This window comes from Thermobia domestica, chromosome 1 (genome assembly GCF_964235325.1).
Source record: "Thermobia domestica chromosome 1, izTheDome1.hap1.1, whole genome shotgun sequence".
Lineage (NCBI taxonomy): Eukaryota > Metazoa > Arthropoda > Insecta > Zygentoma > Lepismatidae > Thermobia > Thermobia domestica.
Window position 1 is genome coordinate 336,892,365 of NC_137454.1, and position 20,173 is coordinate 336,912,537.

General features: G+C 37.7%; 1 protein-coding gene across 4 annotated transcripts in view; it reads left to right on the plus strand.

Moving 5' to 3' along the window:
* The window catches only part of KaiR1D (Kainate-type ionotropic glutamate receptor subunit 1D), a 700,763-nt gene that overhangs the window by 377,703 nt on the left and 302,887 nt on the right, over positions 1–20,173 (plus strand). For all 4 annotated transcript variants that reach the window (XM_081729531.1, XM_081729522.1, XM_081729548.1 and 1 more), the window contains exon 4: positions 11,470–11,654. In XM_081729531.1, coding sequence (XP_081585657.1) covers positions 11,470–11,654 — 185 coding nt within the window. The remainder of the gene's footprint in view (positions 1–11,469; positions 11,655–20,173) is intronic.

Below are 20,173 nucleotides of genomic sequence, written 5' to 3' on the forward strand. Positions count from 1 at the left end.
ACATGTGTGTAAAGAACCAGTTTTCTATGTGACGTAAATTGATATCAATTACGTGTGATTTACGAAAAAAATTAAGGAATAAATTACCTTGGCAACCCTGATCCCAAGAGTAGTATATTCCATTTTCATTCTAACCTCTGTACAAACACCAGCAGAATTTTTAAATTTATATATTTATTTAAAGAAGAGGAGAACATGTTACTCCCCAATTACAGTATTATGGGCTACAGTAATAATATCCGTGATATTATCTAATCAATACAACAAAGTAAATAAGACTAGTGGTATATACTCATGTCCAAAATGATTGTCGTATACAACTGTCTTCTTGTAAGAATATAATTTGAGAATGATTTTTCAGGGTACTTTTAATATTAATACTATGTGTATAATCGAGAAATGTATATTTGTGGTAAATTTCATAGAAAAAGAATTATAAATACGAAAATTAGAATGAGTAAAACGAAATGTTGCTAAATGGACAAGAAAGTTTTATTTTCGTTTTATTGTTCTTCTTTACTGTTCTTTTGACATGATATTTGCCACATTCCTTTTTTTCCCGACTATACAGATATTAACATTATAAGAAATACCGGTCGAATTCGTAATCAAATTATATTCCTACAACAACATATTTATAGATATGCAGCAATAATTTTGGACATGCGTGTACGTTATTAGCATTAAAGACATATAAAAGAAATTGAGGATAACATATCTAAACATAATTTATCAGATTATATTTTTGATTTATTCCTATTGTCATTAATAATGTCATTGTTGATCAAAAGTAATGAAACTCGTTGCAGGATTAACACATCAATCACGTGGAAGAGTTAATTGAGATATTTGTTTGAGCTTTATTGCAAAAGAACCGAACATTATTTCGATCTCGCGTGTTTGAATGAGGCACCCTAAAATTGATTGTATCTAACAAGTCAATACAGCTAATGCTGTTCTGTAATATTTTGTGTGAAAACATAAAATCAAGAGTAAGTCTTCTTCTTAAGTTGGGAAGCTGAATCATGTTTGTGATAGTTCTCAGTCTGATTTATTGAAATCTTAAAAATTTGGATAGTATGTTTTGTATTTTGTAGTGTATTTGATGTACACTGTTAAAAATACTTTCTTAAATCTGAGAAACCGTTTCTTATCTGTGCACCGAGAATATCTTTTCTTAGAAATAAGAGTTTGAAACTCTCATTAATGAGAAATGAAGAAAAGTAGATGAGGTTGTGTAAAGCGAAACGAGAAAATATACTGTTAATTTCCTTATGAATGAGAATTGCTAAATATTGCTAATTTCAATATTGTCTCGGTGCACAGATAAAAAACGTTTTCTCAAATTTCAGAAAGTATTTTTAACAATGTACGAGGGCTATCCAGAAAGTAGATTACGTTTTGGAATAAAAAATCAACAAAGTATAGGAAACAAATTTTATTATATACAGATGAAAGCCCCACACAAATACTACTTTTCGACATAGTCACCATTCAAAAATTAAGGCATTTATCGTAGCGATGTACGAGCTTGGAAATTCCTTCGTCGAAAAATTCGGCCGCCTGCGACTTCAACCACTTCGTTACCTCTTCTTGCAGCTGTTCGTCGTCATCAAAACGCTGCATAGCCAGCCACTTCTTCATTGCTGGGAATAGGTGGAAGTCGCTCGGTGCCAGGTCGGGACTGTACGGCGGATGAGGAAACAACTCCCACTGAAAAGATTCAAGAACTTCACGCGTGACATTTGCCGTGTGGGGCCGGGCGTTGTCGTGAATCAACAAGATCTTAGAGCTCAACATTCCTCTGCGCTTGTTTTGAATTGCTCTTCTGAGGTTTTGCAGAGTTTGGCAATACCTTTGAGCGTTTATTGTAGTGCCTCTTTCCAGGAAGTCCACCAAAATCACACCTTTTCTGTCCCAAAAAACAGTCGCCATCATCTTCCTTGCCGACATTGTTTGCATGCATTTCTTGGGTTTTTGGGGAGAACCTGTGTGCCCCCACTGCATTGATTGCAATTTCGTTTCACAGTTCACGTGTTTCACCCATGTTTCGTCACCAGTAACGATGCGATCGAGTAAAGAGTCACAATCCTTATTGTAGGCGTCCAAAAAGTGCAACGCTGCAGCCATTCGCTGATTTTTGTGGTCCTCTGTCAAGATTTTTGGAATCCATCTTGCACAAAACTTGTGGTAACCAAGCTTTTCGCTGATGATTTCGTGCAACAAACTTCGCGAAATTTGTGGAAAACTCAAAGAAAGTTCCGTTATTGTGAACTTTCGATTTTCACGGACTTTAACATCGACTTTTTCGACAAGTTCGGCAGTCACTTTGCTGGGTCTCCCACTTCGATCTTCGTCGTGAACATTGGTTCGGCCATTTTTAAATCTTATGACCCACTGTCGCACTCCACCTTCAGTGATAATGTTGTCCCCATACACTTCACACAGCTGCCGATAGATTTCTATCGGTTTACAGTTTTTTGCTGTCAGAAACCTTATTACTGCACGCACCTCGCAGCTCGCGGGATTTTCAATTAACGCAGACATTTCAAACCGTCACAGTATCTTAACGGAGCACAGCACGAACCTCTCACTAGCACGGCTAGATGCCGACTGAGCTGCGCAACGCTCTGACCCCAAGATGGCCGCGCTAGCCCCGCCCCTAGCGGACACAGACGAAAACGTAATCTACTTTCTGGATAGCCCTCGTACTTCGTATTCCATATCTGAAGAGCATATTTCAGTCTCGAACTAACGTACGCGAAATAAAGATTTTTATTTTTATTTTTATTTTTTGGAAATCCTTGCCCACTTTTATAATCAAACCCAACTTTCTAAAAGGCTCATTTACTCTGAAATAAATGTAGGCTGCGAATGTCAAATTGCAATCAGATATAACGCCATGTTCTTTAGCTATTTCTTCTTTAATTGATGGGGTGCTGTCTAACGCGTGTGAGTAATCGAATCTATTTCTACTACGCGTGAAGGAAATAAATTTGCATTTGTTAATATTTGTGTTAAGATTATTTTCTATACACTAGTTAAATACATTTACCAAATCATCATGTAATTTCTCACAGTCATTAATTAATTTAATTTCTACATACGTTTTAGATCATCGGCAAAAAATAATTGTTTTGATGTTTTTACAGAATTGGTTAAATCAATTATAAAATATATACAAAGTAAGAATCCTAGATTCGATCCTTGAGGTACTCCAGATTGAACGTCTATTAACTTAGAAATACATTCACGATAAAGGACAGTCTGCTTTGATATTTTTAGCGAACAACCACGGGAATATGTTGGAAGTACGATTATTTGTAAGAATATTGTAAAGTAATTCGTAAAATCTCTCAACTGCAGCAGTGACATCCTGGTGTTTACTCAATATGAACCAACTGATTTAAGATAATTCTCTATAAAGAATTTCGAAATGGGTTTTCCTAAAGTTATAAGTCCGAACATTAAACCGAAATTCCAATCTGTAACTCTTAATAACAGTAAATTCAGATGTGGCAATTAAACCAGAGTGATGCATGTCCTCTTCAACTAATGGAAAGTGTATCAAGCTGCTTTATAGTGTTACCAATGTTAGTTAAGACTAGATCAAGGGATGCTAATTATTATTCAGCACGTGATCGAATGATTGCAAATTCAAGTATGACATGAAATTAGTTAATCTTTCAAACCTTGGTGACTCATATTTTTTTTTTTTTTTTTTTTTTTTTTTTTTTTAGTTCTCCAATTGTAATCTCAGCGATATTGAAGTAATCTGATTCCGCTTCTCGGAAGGCAATTTTCTGCAGTACAAAAACAACTGTTCATAATAATCCATCTCAATATCAGGTTGAAAATATAAAACCAAAAACTAAAACTTAGAGAGTTGATTTAGAAATGTAATAAGAATACAATCAATGTCAAAAATATGAATTATTAATAATGTAAGCATCATATCTATAATCTACGGCAAAAAGTACCCCCTCCTCAACCTTTCCGAGTTGCGGTCTATATCTCTTGTCAAATAACTCAGTGTCACTGTGTGAGTTGATTAACCAAGATTCAGTTATGGCTATTATATCATAATTAGCACTAGGGACATTACAATAAAATTCATTTAATTTTGAACGTAATCCTCGAACATTTTGATGGAAAATAATTAATGTTTTACCATTGCTGCCCTTCAACATTCTTTGGTTTATCTATGATATTTGATATGTATTCATACCTGGTTTAAAAGTCTGACAATTAGAGAACGTAGTCTGAGGATGTGAAAATTCTTCAACACCTTCTCAGCTGGTGTTGTCAAGGCTCAAATTCTTCAGCACTTTCAAACATAATACTTCCCCAACAAACGAAACATCCCTGTTAATTGCATACTTATCGTCCTCCCTAATACTGGCAACCCTAGGATCACCATTCATTTTGCATTCGGAAACTCGTCGTTATGTTGTTTTCATCGAGGGGATTCCTAATTTTCTCTGTCTTGTTAAGTGGACATTAAATGTTATTGCAGGGAAGAAGTTCTATTATTTCCGTTCCGTGTCACGTTTTGTTAAAGTTCATTCACTTGAGATTCACTCGATGCATTGTGCGAAATTTAAACATGTCTTCTAGGAAAATCATCTAGTGTAAATGGCTTGTTATCAATATATAATTTGTAGAATCGAAAAAAAAAAAAAAAACATGAATTTTGACCATGAGATCTGGTGTCTTTCATGTATGGAACTAGTTCTCTTCGTGCTTCACTAATATACTAATAGACTTTGCTTGCCAGAAAAGTCTTCTTGGATAACAACAGATGAACTCATAGCCATGAACGCTTTTCTTAGGACCTCAGGTTTTCTTTAATAGGAAGAAAATTTCATTATGATCGAATTGTCTTTTTTCTTCTAGTTATTGTTTGTGCCCTCTCGATATCTTTTGATCTGAAATATATTTCTAACTTCTCAGCAATGAAGTTAAGAACACTATTTTCAGTGTCTTCAACGTTTTAATGGTTTTCCCGCTTATATTTTTAAAGATAAGATTATTTAATCAATAAATTGTCTGTTATTAAAACTTCCTGCTGGGTTCTTTTGTTTTATTTTTTTTAAAACTTAACTCAATAACCACACTTTGCATTTTTTTTTTCTTTTTTATGGAAGTCACTGTTCGCTTTGCAGCACAGATCCGTAAGAATCTTTTCCATCTATTCTAGTTTCACAAAAAACATCACCTGTGGTCCGCAGACCAGAATTCAGACCCACACATTTTACTATTTTTTTTAAGGGTGCGGGAATAGGGTTAACTTCATAATTCTTTATTCATCAATTATTTTATAGGAGCAAAGAAACCTCTACTCCCAGCCATTAGAGGGTTACGCCCTCTCTTTGGCATAGATTCTTGAAGGATTTCTATTGGTGATAAGATAAATAAAGGTGGGCTAAGTGCAGAAAGTATGAACATAAGGAATAGTAATCATAATAAGCCAGAATTTATATTGAAGTTTAGTGCAGATACATGATTGAGGTGCTAAGGTGCTAATAGGCATTCAAATACATAGAATAAAGAACAATGATGATGATGAATGAGGTGAAGTGCTAACACATCACAAACAGACTTTGATTAGTGAGACAGATGCAGGGTTAAATCTTCTGTCCCGGGGCGACTCGGGACTAATGAACACATGGGGAAGCCCTTGTTAATGGTGAGGGTCTAGTGCTCAGATGGAAAAAGATGCGGTATATGATGATCAATGACGTATATATCATATATTTCCCTTTCAGCCGCAGGAAGGTGCTCGTATTTAACATATAGAGATACAAAAATATTTAAAGGTGAATGCTTGTATCGATAGGCTGCGTCAGTAAGTGCGTCGGTGTGAAGGATGTCCAAGAAAAGTGGATGGCCTGTTTGGATGCGAGAGCTGATGTATCTCAGGCGAAGTTGTGCGAGATGCTCGGTGATCTTCGGAAAGTCTATATATTCGTATGTGAGCCACGTTGGGTATGGAAGTTTAATTCGATACGCCAGTCTAATAGCATGTCGTTCCAATATGCTGAGTTTTTCATAGAAAGAAACAGAAGCATTGCACCAAGCGGTATGCCCAAAAGTAAGGATCGGACGGAGGAATGCTTTATATGTATGAAGCAAAACATCTGCTTTGAGTCCCCAAGATGTTCCTGTGAGACGTCGTAAAAGATTTAATCTAAGATTGGCCTTATCCGTTAGTTTTTTCAAGTGAGCATTCCAGCTGAGCTTCGAATCGAAAACCACGCCGAGATAGGTAGCAGTGGTGGAAGGGCGTACATGATATCCATCAACAGTTAGTTGTAACAGAGTTGGGTTTCTACGGACTTTGGAACGACGCTTAGGTGGTAGAAATACCAGAGCTTGCGTTTTCTCGGAGTTGATCGTTAAGTGCCATTTCTTGCACCACTTGACAAAATTATCGATGGTTGTTTGTAAAGCAATGTTAAGCTGATGTACAGTTTTGCCGAGAGCAAGAAAAGCTGTGTCGTCAGCATATTGAAAAATAAAGACATTACGTGGTACAGAAGGGATATCGGAAGCATACAGTATATATAGTAAAGGACTGAGAGCTGATCCTTGGGGTACTCCAGTAAGAGGAAAAATCGGCCAGGAGAGTGCCGTACCAACTGTAACATAAGCAATGCGATTTGAAATAAAAGAATATATTAGCCTGAGATAGCATATAGGAAGATTAAACGACTGCAATTTTTTAATGAGGCCATAATGCCAAACCTTATCGAATGCCTTCTCTAAATCCATGAGAATGAGACAGGATGGAAAAGCTTTGTTATATTGATTAGTAATTATTGAGCTGAGACGAAGTAGCTGGTCATTTATGGAAAAACCAGGGCGAAATCCCGCTTGATGAACTGGTAGCAGAGAAGTGGCGTCAAGATACTTATGGAGTCGGCATACTAGAATTTTTTCCAGTATCTTACTGAAAACTGAGGTGAGTTGGATTGGTCTGTAAGAAGCTACTGAATGTACAGGTTTATTCGGTTTATGGAACATACATATTTTGGAGACTTTCCAATCTGAGGGGTAAAACCCGGTTCTGAGGATAAAATTATATATTGTGACGAGGAGCAACAAGAGAGATGGCGGGGCTTCTTTGATATGTCGGCAAGATATCGTGTCGATTCCAGGTGCTGTATTCCTTTTACCGTTGTAGAGCAGAGTGCAGTTCATCGACAGTGATGGATGAAGTAAGAGGATGATCTAGGTCTATGATATGCTCCGTGGAAGGTTGTAAGGCAGGAAGACAAGAGATATCTGTCCGTTCACAACTTTTGGAAACAGCTGTAGGGGTGAAAACGTCCTGTAACTGAGCTGCAAAAGCGTTTGCTTTGTCTTCGTCAGAGAAGAGAGGAGTACCGTCGGCTATTAGAGGATAGGTGACTTTAGTGCTTTTGCCAATAAGTTGGTGAAACCGCTTCCAATAGCGAGAAGGATGTGCTTCCTCGGATAAGGTGTTACAAGATTTTATCCAGTTTCGACGTTTATAAGCAACAAGATAATTACGCACCGTTCTTTGCCATTGGTGATGTAGGCGTAAATATGCTTCGTTCCCAGTTCTATAATATTCTCGAAGATGTCGGCGAGCCTGCTGGATGAGTGGAACGTATGTCGGTGGTAATTTCGGTTTGTGCGGATGCACTTGTTCGGTTGGAATATGATGCTTAGCACTAGTTTGTATTGCCGTAGTGAGAGTTGTAAGACAGGAAGCTAACTCTGTCCCGCTAGTTGGAGGCGTTTCACTATGAAGTGCGCGCTCAAGTTCTTGCCGGAAAAGAGGCCAATTTGCTTTATCGTATCTCGGAACATAATGAGGTGCGATTTCTTGGCGTGGTCGTTGTCCTCGAGTTAGTGTTAGTTTGACTAGATGGTGATCACTCCCAATTGAGTCTAGAACTTCAAGCTGGCAGTCAGTAAGAAGATTCAGAGATGTAATGACAACATCTGGTGTAGTCTGACTTATAGGTCTGGTGTGCGAAGGTATGACATGAAGATGGAGCTGGAGATTGTCAGTTAAATACTGTTGAAAAGCTACTTTTTCACGATCACTACGACTATGAATATTAATGTCCGCCATGATAATAATATTTCGATAATTATTGGCAATGTATCCAAAATATTCTAACGGGATAGGTTGTCGTGGTCGAATATAGATCGTACTAAAATTGATGACTATGGACGGAAAGTATATAGAGCAAAGGAGGAATTCCGGGAAAGTTCTAAAAGCTGGTGGATTATACGAGCGAACTGGATACTTAGGAAAAAAGCCTATTGCAACCCCACCTTGCGCACGAGCCAGGTGATCATGATAGTCATGACGTTCTAGTTGATAACCAGGAATGCGGGCTACCATGCTCGGTTTTAAAGCAGTTTCATTAAGCGCAAAGACATTGATATGTTCCTCCAACAACATTGCTTCTAACAACAGTTTATGCTGCGAAAAGGATCGAATATTAACAAATAAGAAAGTAATCCCCATAATGAAATTTACTATGCAGATTGTACTAAACTGCAGTTTCCAGAGATCCAATATGAAAATGGACATAGTTGTTAGAATACGTTGCATGTAGATTGATATGGAAGATGGATTTTGCGGCAGAAATGATGTGATGAAGAATATTGGCTCGCTGAAAGGGAAATATATTTTGAAGCACCAGGCTGATGTAGCGGAGAAAATCTTCGATTGTTAGCGGTGGTAAGATGGATTGGTTTGGTTTAGTGGTCGTGTCAGTAGTTTTTAGCGGTACTGTTAGCTCCGGATGCTCGGGAGTTGGCTCTGGTTTAGCTTTACAGCGATAACTGTAGGTTGGGTGAAGTCCACTGCCACAGGTGTTACACTTGGGTGGTCCTTTTAAGTTTGGACATGCTTTGGTTTCATGTAGACCCGAGCAGTATCCACACTTAGATGGATTAGAGCAATTTGCTGTAATGTGGTCATTGTACACCTGACATTTTTCGCAGCGTATAGGTAAGGGTCCCTGAGTTTTAGAGGGTTCGACACGATGTATTTTCTTATAAATTGGTGCACCGAATCGTAACAGATAATCGATTGTCTCCTGTTACTTAGAAAGCACCCGGACCATGTAGGTCGGACCATTATTATTTCGAATACGAATGCATCTGTCTACTGTAATCCCCTCCTGTTTTAGCTCCTCTTGGATTTCAGCATCGGTAAGTTCATGGGAAACACCCCTAATAACAACCGAGAGATATGATGGTTTGCGAGGTGGTGGAGGTTGTTTCTGCCGTTTGTCTGTTAATTTTGTAAGTTTGGCGCTCTTACCGAAGATTTCGTAGGATGCTTTGTTGCGAATGGTAATACCGAAATCTGGATCTTTCGATTTCAGAATATAGTCGTTTCTAGTGGGGACGATTTGAACGAGAGTATCCCGTACCCGTGGAACGTATTTCATAATTTGGAGAAAAATCATTTTAGGATTGGTGAACTTTGTATCGTAGTCTGTAAGAATGAAATGATAAAGAGGATTGGTATTTGACTGCGCAGCGGTAGTAGTCTGAAGCTCTGTAACAGTATTGTTACACTGCGGATTGACTTGAATGTCCATAGATTCTATTGGAGACCGTGACCTTATCCGTTTTGCTGACTGTATTGAATCATTTGATGGATGTCTCTCCCTAGATGTAGACGGTATAGGTTGACTTCCCCAAGAAAAGTGCCGAGTGCGATTAGAAGGTACAATGGGTGCCGTTTGTGCAAGTGCAGAGCTTGAGTTTGCAAGAATAGCAGGTAATCCGGAATGTCGTCCTAGAATCGATTGTCCGTTAGTGTTGCCAGAGTCCGCCATGTTAATGAAGCTGCCCAGGGCCGAAGCCCAAACGAGGATGAAAAAGATGATGAGATGAAGTTCAAAAAGCAAGTTTGCCCTTCGAAAGTGAAAACTTCCGTCAACCCTCTAAGTGTTGTATGTGTGCTTTTCTCCCAAATGCGTATTGCAACACTTGTTCCTCGCTGGCACACTAACTAGCACAAGAGAGGTTAGGCTCCTTGATTCAGTATGACATTTTACTATCACAAGTATTATAGAAATAACAAGTTCAAAGAAAAAGCAACTGTGGCTACGAGTTTGTAACCAGCCATTTCGATTTCAACGGTGGTTGCTATAACGTAAAAATGGTAATATGTATAGAGAAGCTACTTCTGCAATTAATTAAGCGTCCCAAGGAAATATTTCTTCTTAACTCGAATCCCCTTACTAAAACCAGAAATGTTAGAAATCTACTGTTAGTCAAGATTTCAATACTAATTTAGAAACTATTACGCCACTCAAGCCAAACTCGTTTACCTGGTGTAGACATGACACTGTTACTTGTTTCTAACAATGTCTTCTTGGAGATTTCAAGAATTTTTCAAAGATTCTGATCTCAAATTGCCATTCAAGGCATGAAGAACGCGATTACTGTTATATTTTGAATCAGCACATAGGGTCTCTGAAAAGTAGTTTCTTGTTTCAGAAACCTAGTAATTATTCATTTATTGGCAAAAAAAAAAGTACTGTGTAGGAAAATGAGTAAACCACAAGTCTATAAAGGTTTCATTTCAATTCAGGAATCATCATCCCTTTGACTTGTCATGAGCTTATACCTTTTGACTTGATCTTAATTTTTTAAAGATAATACAGGTTCTGTCCTGAATGAAACCAGACTAAGGCTGTGGAACTGGATGTATTGAAAGTAACATAAACTACAACTAATAATCTTCAAAATAACACCCATCGGAATCTACACAGCGCTTCCAGCGATTCTGCCAGTGTAGATAAGCTCCCTGGAAATCCTCTTGTGAAATACTGTTCAGGATCCTTGTAACGGAAGCTTGAATAGCTACGATAGACTCGAATCGACGTCCTTCGAGGTCTCGTTTTAGCCGGGGGAAGAGGAAAAAGTCACACGGGGACAGATCAGGGTTGTAGGGAGGTTGTGGAAGCGTAGAAATATTTTTCTTGTCCAAAAACTCCTGCACAATCCTTGCAGTGTGACTGGGCGCGTTGTCGTGGTACAGAGTCCAGTTGTAGGCGATGTCTCTTCGAACGCGGGCGACCCGTCTGCGGAGTCTTTCGAGGACTTGGACGTAGAAAGTTGCGTTCACCGTCGCTCCTTGTGGACGACAGCCTGAGCGTCGTGGAAAATGATGAGCACTCGCACAAAACTCGATTCACACCGAACCACTGCTCGCAGCAGCCTGAACACTTGTGCGTGGTGTTGCTACGGCTCTCCACTACCTCTCCCAGCAGTTAGTTTTACTTGCGTGACGCGAGACGACGCCACATAAGAGCTAGTCTGGTTCCATGCAGGACAGACCCTGTACGTATATTTCTTCCTCGTAGCTATATTTTGGAACCAAATACACTTCTTTTAACATGGACTTGTCTTATATGTATTTTTTTATCTATTAAAATGTTCTATTTTCTTTTATTTTTCCAGTGTGTCATTTGCTGAGGACAGGAGTGGCTGCTATTTTTGGTCCTCAGTCTGGACAAACGGCGAGCCATGTTCAGTCAATATGTGACACGATGGAAATTCCTCACTTGGAAACCCGTTGGGATTTCCGTCTTCGGAGGGAGAGCTGCCTTGTCAACCTCTATCCACACCCAACTGCACTCTCCAAGGTAAGTTAGTACTGTCATAATGTACTTTAACCATTTCTACTTTATCTACGTTTAGTGTTGTAAATTTCTTCTAAGAATGCATACGGAGCTTATAAATCTGTTGTTCCTTTCTATTTATAGTCAAGTGTTGTGCACTTAAGAAAGAATAAACAATAATTATTTATGCATATGCAAATTATCATTGTTCCTTTTACAAATAGTTGTAACGCAAAATATTTTTACTATTATTGACTATGATTGAAATCAATATCCAAAAGCTGAAGACTTGCAAAATATAAGACACTCTATTCGCTTCCATTTAATAAAATAAATATTATTATGTCCCAACTGTCATGTCCATTTTACTTTGCTGAAGTCATGCCAAGTTACCAGTCTTGCTCCGAGGCTTCTGTGAACGTTTCTGAATAATCACTTTTTCACAGGATGAGGTTGTTAGCCTCATGCCAAACATCTAAGCTGGGGGACAATCCCTTGTCGTCTATCCACAACTGCTTATACAATATATTCACACCTAACCCCTATATCTAGAGGCCTTCTCAATCCACAGCCTGAGGATGAGCCATGGCATGGTGGCAGGAACCCACATTACACCGGTTAGTTATTTAGTTAATGTTATTATACTTATATGAATTTGGTGTCGAACCAACGTCTTGTACAGATCAAGTTGTTTTCCTTGCTGTTAAACAAATTGTGTGTAATCACAATACTTATCTTTTACATAATTAAAGACAAAGTAAAAGCTAATGTCTTAAAGCAGGGACTAGTTTCTCGATGATAGCTAATGTGGTTCGGATTTCACGTCAACCTGTATATTCACGTCCCATATAACCTCGCTGCTGAAAGAGATACGCAACTCAAATTCAACCAGTCAAAGCAGCGACTAAGAGCTGAGTTCAAGCGCCTAACAACTGGTACAAGTAGAAATGTCGAATGTAATGAAGCACTCGACTCTCTCTCTTCCAGAGTCGAAATGACGAGAATTAACTGTGAGAGTGAGGATACAAAGTCTAAGTTAAGTTAGTGCCAAAGTGAAGTTTCTGTTACAAGACACCACCTTTTGTACCAAATGTCTACGTGAGATCTAGTAGGACAATCGCCTATGTGCGTGTCTTAGCAGACAGGAAAATACATATTTAGCTTGCCTACTTCCTAGTCGGCCAACAAACAGCTAAAATTATAGTTCTTTGGCAAATACGAGGGCTTTCATTTTAATTTTCGTTAAGTCACCAGAGAAGAAGTAATGAGATAATGAAACGGGTATAAGACAAATCTGGTCATTAGAGATGTCGCCCACTCCCTAATCTGATAGACTATAACGTTCAATCATTGTGAAGTAACGAGCCAAAAAAACATATTCAGTGGAATCGAAGCGCCCGCCAAGTGTGAACTACATAATGTAATTTGATTGCTGCAGGCAGAAATACAATATACATAATCGAATAATTAAGGATTATGGCGGGAGCTTTATAAACGATGGCTGTGTGCACAAGTGTTACAGAGAGTTAAAGAAGAACTTAATGACGTACACAATAAGTTCCCAAGAATGGAAATCTGTGACTGCAGACAACGTTGATGGGCGCGTGAATCATGTGGTTCGTAAAAGTCGTAGATATGATTTCTGAACTGTCTGATCTTGGCATTTTAGGGAGCTCAACAATGTCTCGAGAAATCGAATTAAAGCATGTACTTCACACTTGGTGGGCGCTTCGGTTGTATTCGATATGTATTTCCGGTTGCTACTTCACAACGATTGAATAGCAGAAGCTCTCTATCAGTGTGGCAGGTGGGCGATGTCCAATTAATAGCTTTACGTTATCTCTGTTGAATTATCTCACATGGTTCTTTTATGATGGCTTACCGGAGATTGAAAAAGATAGCTCTCGTATTAGTTCTCCATCTAAGCAGAAACATTACGAAATGATTAAAATTTATAGATATTGTCTTTTAGAGTATATATGATTTTGAAGTTTTCGTTTTTGAATTAATGTAGTTTTCCCATTGCAAATAATTGTAATAGTACAATATAAAGTGTGCTCAAATTTCAATGTTAGTTTTAATTTGCTAAATAAATACACAAAAGAATGGAAAAGTGAATAGCTTAATATTAGAATTAAAATAACATATGTGGTGGTTGACAATGAAAGATGATATCAAACAAGTAGCCTCCTCTGGAACTGCGGCAAGGAATCACTCTAGTCAAAATTTGCAATACATTTGAGCTTAAACCCACGTTAATTACTGCGGAAGCAGCGATAATGTTGTCCTTAAGAGCCTGCATTGTTTGTGGGTATTTAGCACACACTCCAAAGATCAGTAGTTACAGTCGCAGTGTGACAAATTGCACCGTCTGGTTGATACCAAATGGTGGCAACATCCATTACTTCCAACGCATTCCACAAAAAGTGTATAATAATTGTTTGATATCGAGGTCCATTGACAGTTCAAAGAAATATGGGCCAATCACACCCTTTGCTGAAAACCTTTTATGGATGCATTGAACAGCTTGAATATACAGCAGCCATGGATTTTCCATACCCCTTATTTGGCAGTTTTGTTTGTTCACATATCCACCGAGGTGGAAATGGACTTCGTCAGGAAGATGATTTTGTTGAAAAATTCACAAACGTCTTTTTTTTTTTTTTTTTTTTTTTTTTTGTCCTAGGGCCCTTGAACACTCGCACACACGGCCGTAATATTTTCCTGGGAGCAATCACGACGACGGTGCAGTAGACTAATTTCTCTGAACCACTTTCTTCAAACTTGACAAAAAATTCTCTTGATTTTCATGTTTGACGGACACTTTTGTCTTCCATATTTGGTACGGAATTTACGACCAACTTCTATACAGCTTTCCCCACATTTGAAATACTGTTTCACTATGAAGACACGTTATTCAATGTTGCGTTGCATTTTCACTTACCATAAGGTCACTCCTTTCTGTCAAAATTTATTTCTAGCTATCCTATAAAAAAGAGAAAAAAATACGCAGCGACGCAACTAAGCTATTGTCGTCCGGAGCAAGAACTCCCCTTATCCCCCCCCCCTGACCAACCAAACCAAAACGCTCCCTGATTACATCTGATATTGGCATCACACGTAATTCCTCCTATTACATTTTTTTTTTCAAGTAACAAAGCTTGATTTCAAAATTGCAATATACAATTTAATTTTTAGTACAAGATAAAACACCAAACTAATTAGTATTTAATTGCCAAATAATCTGAGTGTAGCATGCTTGACATATTGTTATAGTCCTATCATAATAACTGCAAATCACTGGAATTATATCGGGGTGTACATATGTGTGGAATGAATCAACAGTCTGTTGCTTTAGAATAGAATATTTACAGTAATTATGACAGCTAAGCTGTTGTCTCGAGTATTATACTTGGATATTTTACAAATCTCTTTTGTAAGTTAAATGAAAACTCAAAAAGCTAAAACTACAATTTAACTTTGCGAGTTCTTTTGACTGCAAATCGTTTGTACAATGTCCTCAAAAGATAGCTTTGATGCTAATTTATGCTCTATGGATATGATCCTAATGTTGGTGAGTCGTTGTTATCCTGTTAAGTTTCTGAGTTAATTTTTTGTGATCTTTGTTAAACTCCTTTCCTTGCCTTACAGTGAAAATAAATGCTTGCCCAGTTTTTCGGTGTCCGGGGCGCAAGCCCTGTTTGGTCCCCAATTACGTCGCTGAAAACACGTACAATTAAACAAACATTGAAATGTTAACACTCCTTTCAAGAATTGATTCTTTTTCCAATTTTTAACTATCCAGCTACGTCACTAGTAAACAGTGGCGTATTTACGATTTTGCTTCGGGAGGGGCTTTGCTAACTTTCGGGGGGGAGTTTTGCCTGGAAATGTGAAAATTCTGCAAGATATTTCATTTATTTGACTATACTAAGTAAGCTTTCGGGGGGGCTTAAGCCCGGAAGCCACCCCCCTAAATACGCCATTGCTGGTAGATAATATTTTAAACCACTGCAATTCCACAGAGTGAATGTGTAAATAATAGACGCTGTCCTTGCTACCGGTTTATGTGTTCGAATTCCACTTCAAAGTAGGTTCACTCCTCCAAAACTTTACTGTTACATGAGAACGTAAATTAATGCCATAAAACTTACTAAATTGATATGAAAACTCTTCCAAATACCGACTCCAGTTAATCACTGACTAAGTTATGCAGGTTATCTTAGCTGAACGAATAGTGACTTCAACCCGAACTTCGTAGCGCCATGAATGTTGAAATTAGTGTTTAATTCAATTATACTCCACAAGAGGGAACAGTTAACGTTCTCTCAACATTCCCCATTCCTGAAAGGCCATTTTCGTACAAAACATCTTTTTTCTCACAAGGAAGTTTGAGTTAATTTTTTGTGTAAAATTTTCGTCTCAAATTTGCATTATTTACTTGGTGAAGGTTAATAACAAAGAAATTAACTTTGATGGTAGCAAGTGTTAACTGTATGCTAACGTTTATTACTCTTCTAACGAATTAATATGTATGTACCTATTTTAAGTTCTTCCTGTTCAGTAGTTATTAGTTTACATAGGCTATAATCATTATCAGATAATCACCTGTACAGAAGCAGACGAGGAAATTCAAGGAATCGCAACTACTGACTATTGTTTCTTTCATAATTAACATCTTTGAATTTCATTAATAATTACATTGACTTAATCCAGGCACGTAGCCAAGGGGTGGGTCCAGGGGGTCCGGACCCCCCCCCTTCGGATCCAGAAATGAAAAATATTAAGGAAGGATCAAACAGAAAAAGATGAATCAGCGTCAAAAATATAAAGCTACAGCAAGCATTTGGTTACTCTTTCTTATGAGGAGCTTTGTGTGGAGGAAACGGGGAGAGGTCAAGTTGAAAATTGATATTATTGTAACGAAGCGTTCCGAATTCTATCTAGCTTCATGCTGATCATTTGGACTACAAATGACGATCGATGAACCGTTTCGATCAGATAGACTTTCAGGTAGAACTTAAGAAATGCCCAGAATCACCAATAATATGAGTCATTTTGAATTTCGCGGCAACATTTTTGATGGCATTAAACGAAGAAAAGAAAAAAAAGAAGAAAGAGGCAAGTAGAACCGAGTTCGAATGACCTTGGAAGACTATATCTTTTTCAATACTTTTTATATTCTTTTACTCAAGATTTCTTCATAGTTTTTTAATTAAAATACTTACTAACAAATCCTCATTTTATTGTCCTAACAAACCAATATGTGTATGTTGCCAGTAAAATAGTTTAGATTGATCGATCCCCTGGTGTATAATTACAGTATTTTATGTCACGACACCCCCATTACGAAATCCCGGCTAAAGGAACGAATATATGTTGCCTTGCCAGTAAAATACAGTATAACCTCGTTAACACGAACTCGCTTAAGCCGAACACTCGGTTAGGACGAACAAAATTTCGGTCCCGGCATCGCTGTACATTATCTTATAGGAAGTTTTATCGGTTAACACGAATTTCGGTTAGCACGAATTACGAACTAATTTTTAGTCCCTTCAGTCAGTAAAAGTTTTGATTTAACACGAACTTTCAGGGTTTTTTTTTTCAGATCATTTTTCTTATTTCAGATTTCACTCCAGATCAGTTTTTGTCATATAGTATTTATACAGACGAAAATTGCCATGTAAATAAGAGAAAAAACAGAAACAGGTATCTTTCCTCTCTTATGAGGTGTTGATTCTGTCCTCCGTCAAGCGCTGAACATGCAGGTGCTTGGCAGACGAGCTGACGACACCTCGAGACAAAACATCTTCTCTCCTCTCTAACTCCAAACTGGTGACAGCAATCATAAATACCTTTCCGTTACTAGCCGTACTCACCCTGCTAGCGGAGTTATCAATTTTATAACTTAACCTGGATTTTCTGCGTGGAAACTTTTTTTTTTAATCTTCGAAGATAGGATAATAAACTTACTGTAGTGTTTTCACGTTTCAGAGGATGGTACCGAGACCGAAACTAGTCTCGATCTCGATCTTAACTCGAATTTGAGACCGAGGAGTGGTTTTCGAAATCGAGACGAGACTAAAACTCTCAGTCTCGTCTCGATACAATTCTGTGGATGGGATCAAGACAGAGAATAGTCTTGGTCTCATCTCGAATTTGGAACCGAGACGAGACCGAGACTACTCATTCTCGTCTCGATACCATCTCTAGTGTTTTCTATGACATACATAATATACTGTAGTGGTATGTATAGTCTGTATACTATAGTGCGTATGTATGGAGAAAATGTATTCGAATAATAAAATTTGGGTCCCCGGTTAACACGAATTCTTTTAACACGAACTCCTGATTTTTCAGTCCCTTGGAATTCGTGTTAACGAGGGTTTACTGTAGTTTAGAATGATCGAATCCCTGGTGTGATAACCACAGTATTTTGTAACGCACCCCCCCCTATTGCGAAATTCTGGCTACGTGTCTGCTTAATCTATAAGTATGAAATTGAATGGCCATCATTGTTAAAAGTGGAATTGGAAAATGGGCGCCGATTTTCAGTTTTTCGCCGATAACTCCGAAATGGGCAGAGATAGCGTAAACTATACAGTGATGATATGTAGAGAATAAAACAACACACATTTTGGTATATAATACATCTCTCTAGCTTTATTAGTTCAGAAGATATATAAGTTTTATGGAAACTTTGTTATTTTGTGCAGATAGTACGGTTTCTCCGACGAAATTCGATCATTATAGATTGCATACTTACTCAAACTGGGCTTTGAAATGATTTCGGAATTGAAACGAAAGAACAAGATTATCTCCTGGCTGCAATGAATGCAAGAATAAAAGTCCGAGACAATAATGTAGTTATTAATAGCCAAGAATTATTCCGTAGAATTATCTATGTCGTAAAAGGAACTAATCAGTTGAAAGATTGCTTCCGATATGAGCTTTTCCCAAAACCAACTTCATTATTTGATAACATCTCAATGAGAAAAGGCATCAAATCATCGTTAGTTTCAGCTTTTAAATGTGAAGAAAGCAGCTTCAAAGTACCAACGAATGCTGTTCATATTTTAGATGGGGACACATTCTGCATTCTGTTGTATGGTCAAGACCACGACATACAGTAATATTCTTGAGTGCTACAAGTCGTGCATAGCATCCCATTACAATGAAATTGTATCGTTGTTTCTAATGGATATCCTGAACACCCAACGACTAAAGGAATCTAGCAACAGAGAAGAAGAGTACAACAACGTCGGCAACAATTCACTTTCAAGAAAACTCAGTTCGACCTGTATTCAAACTGAATTTTTAGGTAATCGCAATAATGAAGTTGCCTTAATGCCTTGGTAGCTCGTTGTTTGAAGCCCAATGTGGAGGTTTGCCAAGCACAATCTTATGCTGATATTTCAATCGTTAATGTGACCTTGGAAAATGCAAAATGTCAAGTGCTTATTTTTGTTATCGGTCAGGACACTGATCTTTTGATTCTGTTAACAGCATTGACAAAGGAAAAGTGTGATTTGTGGTTTCTAAGGCCTACCATTGGGACTAACAAGGGAACATCTTATATTGATAATAGCATTGCCCAATCAAACAGGCGAAATCGATAGAAGAGGGAAGAAAAGTGAGAAATCCAAAGTTTTACGGGCCGACACCCAGAAGCAGGAGATATAGAGGAAAGAATAAATTAGAATCATGTGAAGATAGCAATGAGAAAGATACATTGACACAAAAAGAACTTCAAAATTATTAAAGTAATCAAAATCGTCGAACCAGCTTTGCCCAAGTGGAAAATCAAAATAGTATGAGATACAACACACAAAACTTAAATGATGCATGCACTTGGATTGACAATTGATTACCAGGCTCTCTTTTCTTATGCAAGTAATATTGTATTGGTTTTGATATAATTGGTGTAACGTGCCATTCAACGAAACTTCATTTTGTGCTCAGTTGGCAACACTGCATTACATATGTTGTTATTGAGCATGTCTGTGGGTACAATGTTTGCTTACTATATTGTTGGGTAAATGTCATTTTGATTACTTTAATCATATTGCCGTTCTTTTTATGTCAGTGTATCTTTTGCATTAGTATCTTCACATGATTCTAGATCCTTCTTTTCTCTGTATCTCCTGTGTTTCTGGGTGTCGGCCCGTAAAACTTTGGATTTCTCACTTTTCTTCACTCCTCTATCGATTGCGCATTGTTTTATTGGGCAATGCTAGTATCAATATAAGATGTTTCCTTGTAAGAAACGGAAAACTATATTTAATATTTATCAACAACAGTTATTATTTGGGTAAGAAATACGTGATGTACTGTTGTTTTTGAACACATCAACAGGTTGTGATACAGACTTGGCTATATATCCAAAGGATAAGTTTCAAATCATGCGTCTTCTCCAGAAAGATAAGGATTTGAGGACATCAATTTTAGTGTCTACCGAAGAAACAATAACTGAGGCTGGTAAAAGATTTTAGCTTCAAGAAAAATTAGAATTTTGATGAGTGTCGTTATTATGGGTACAATTT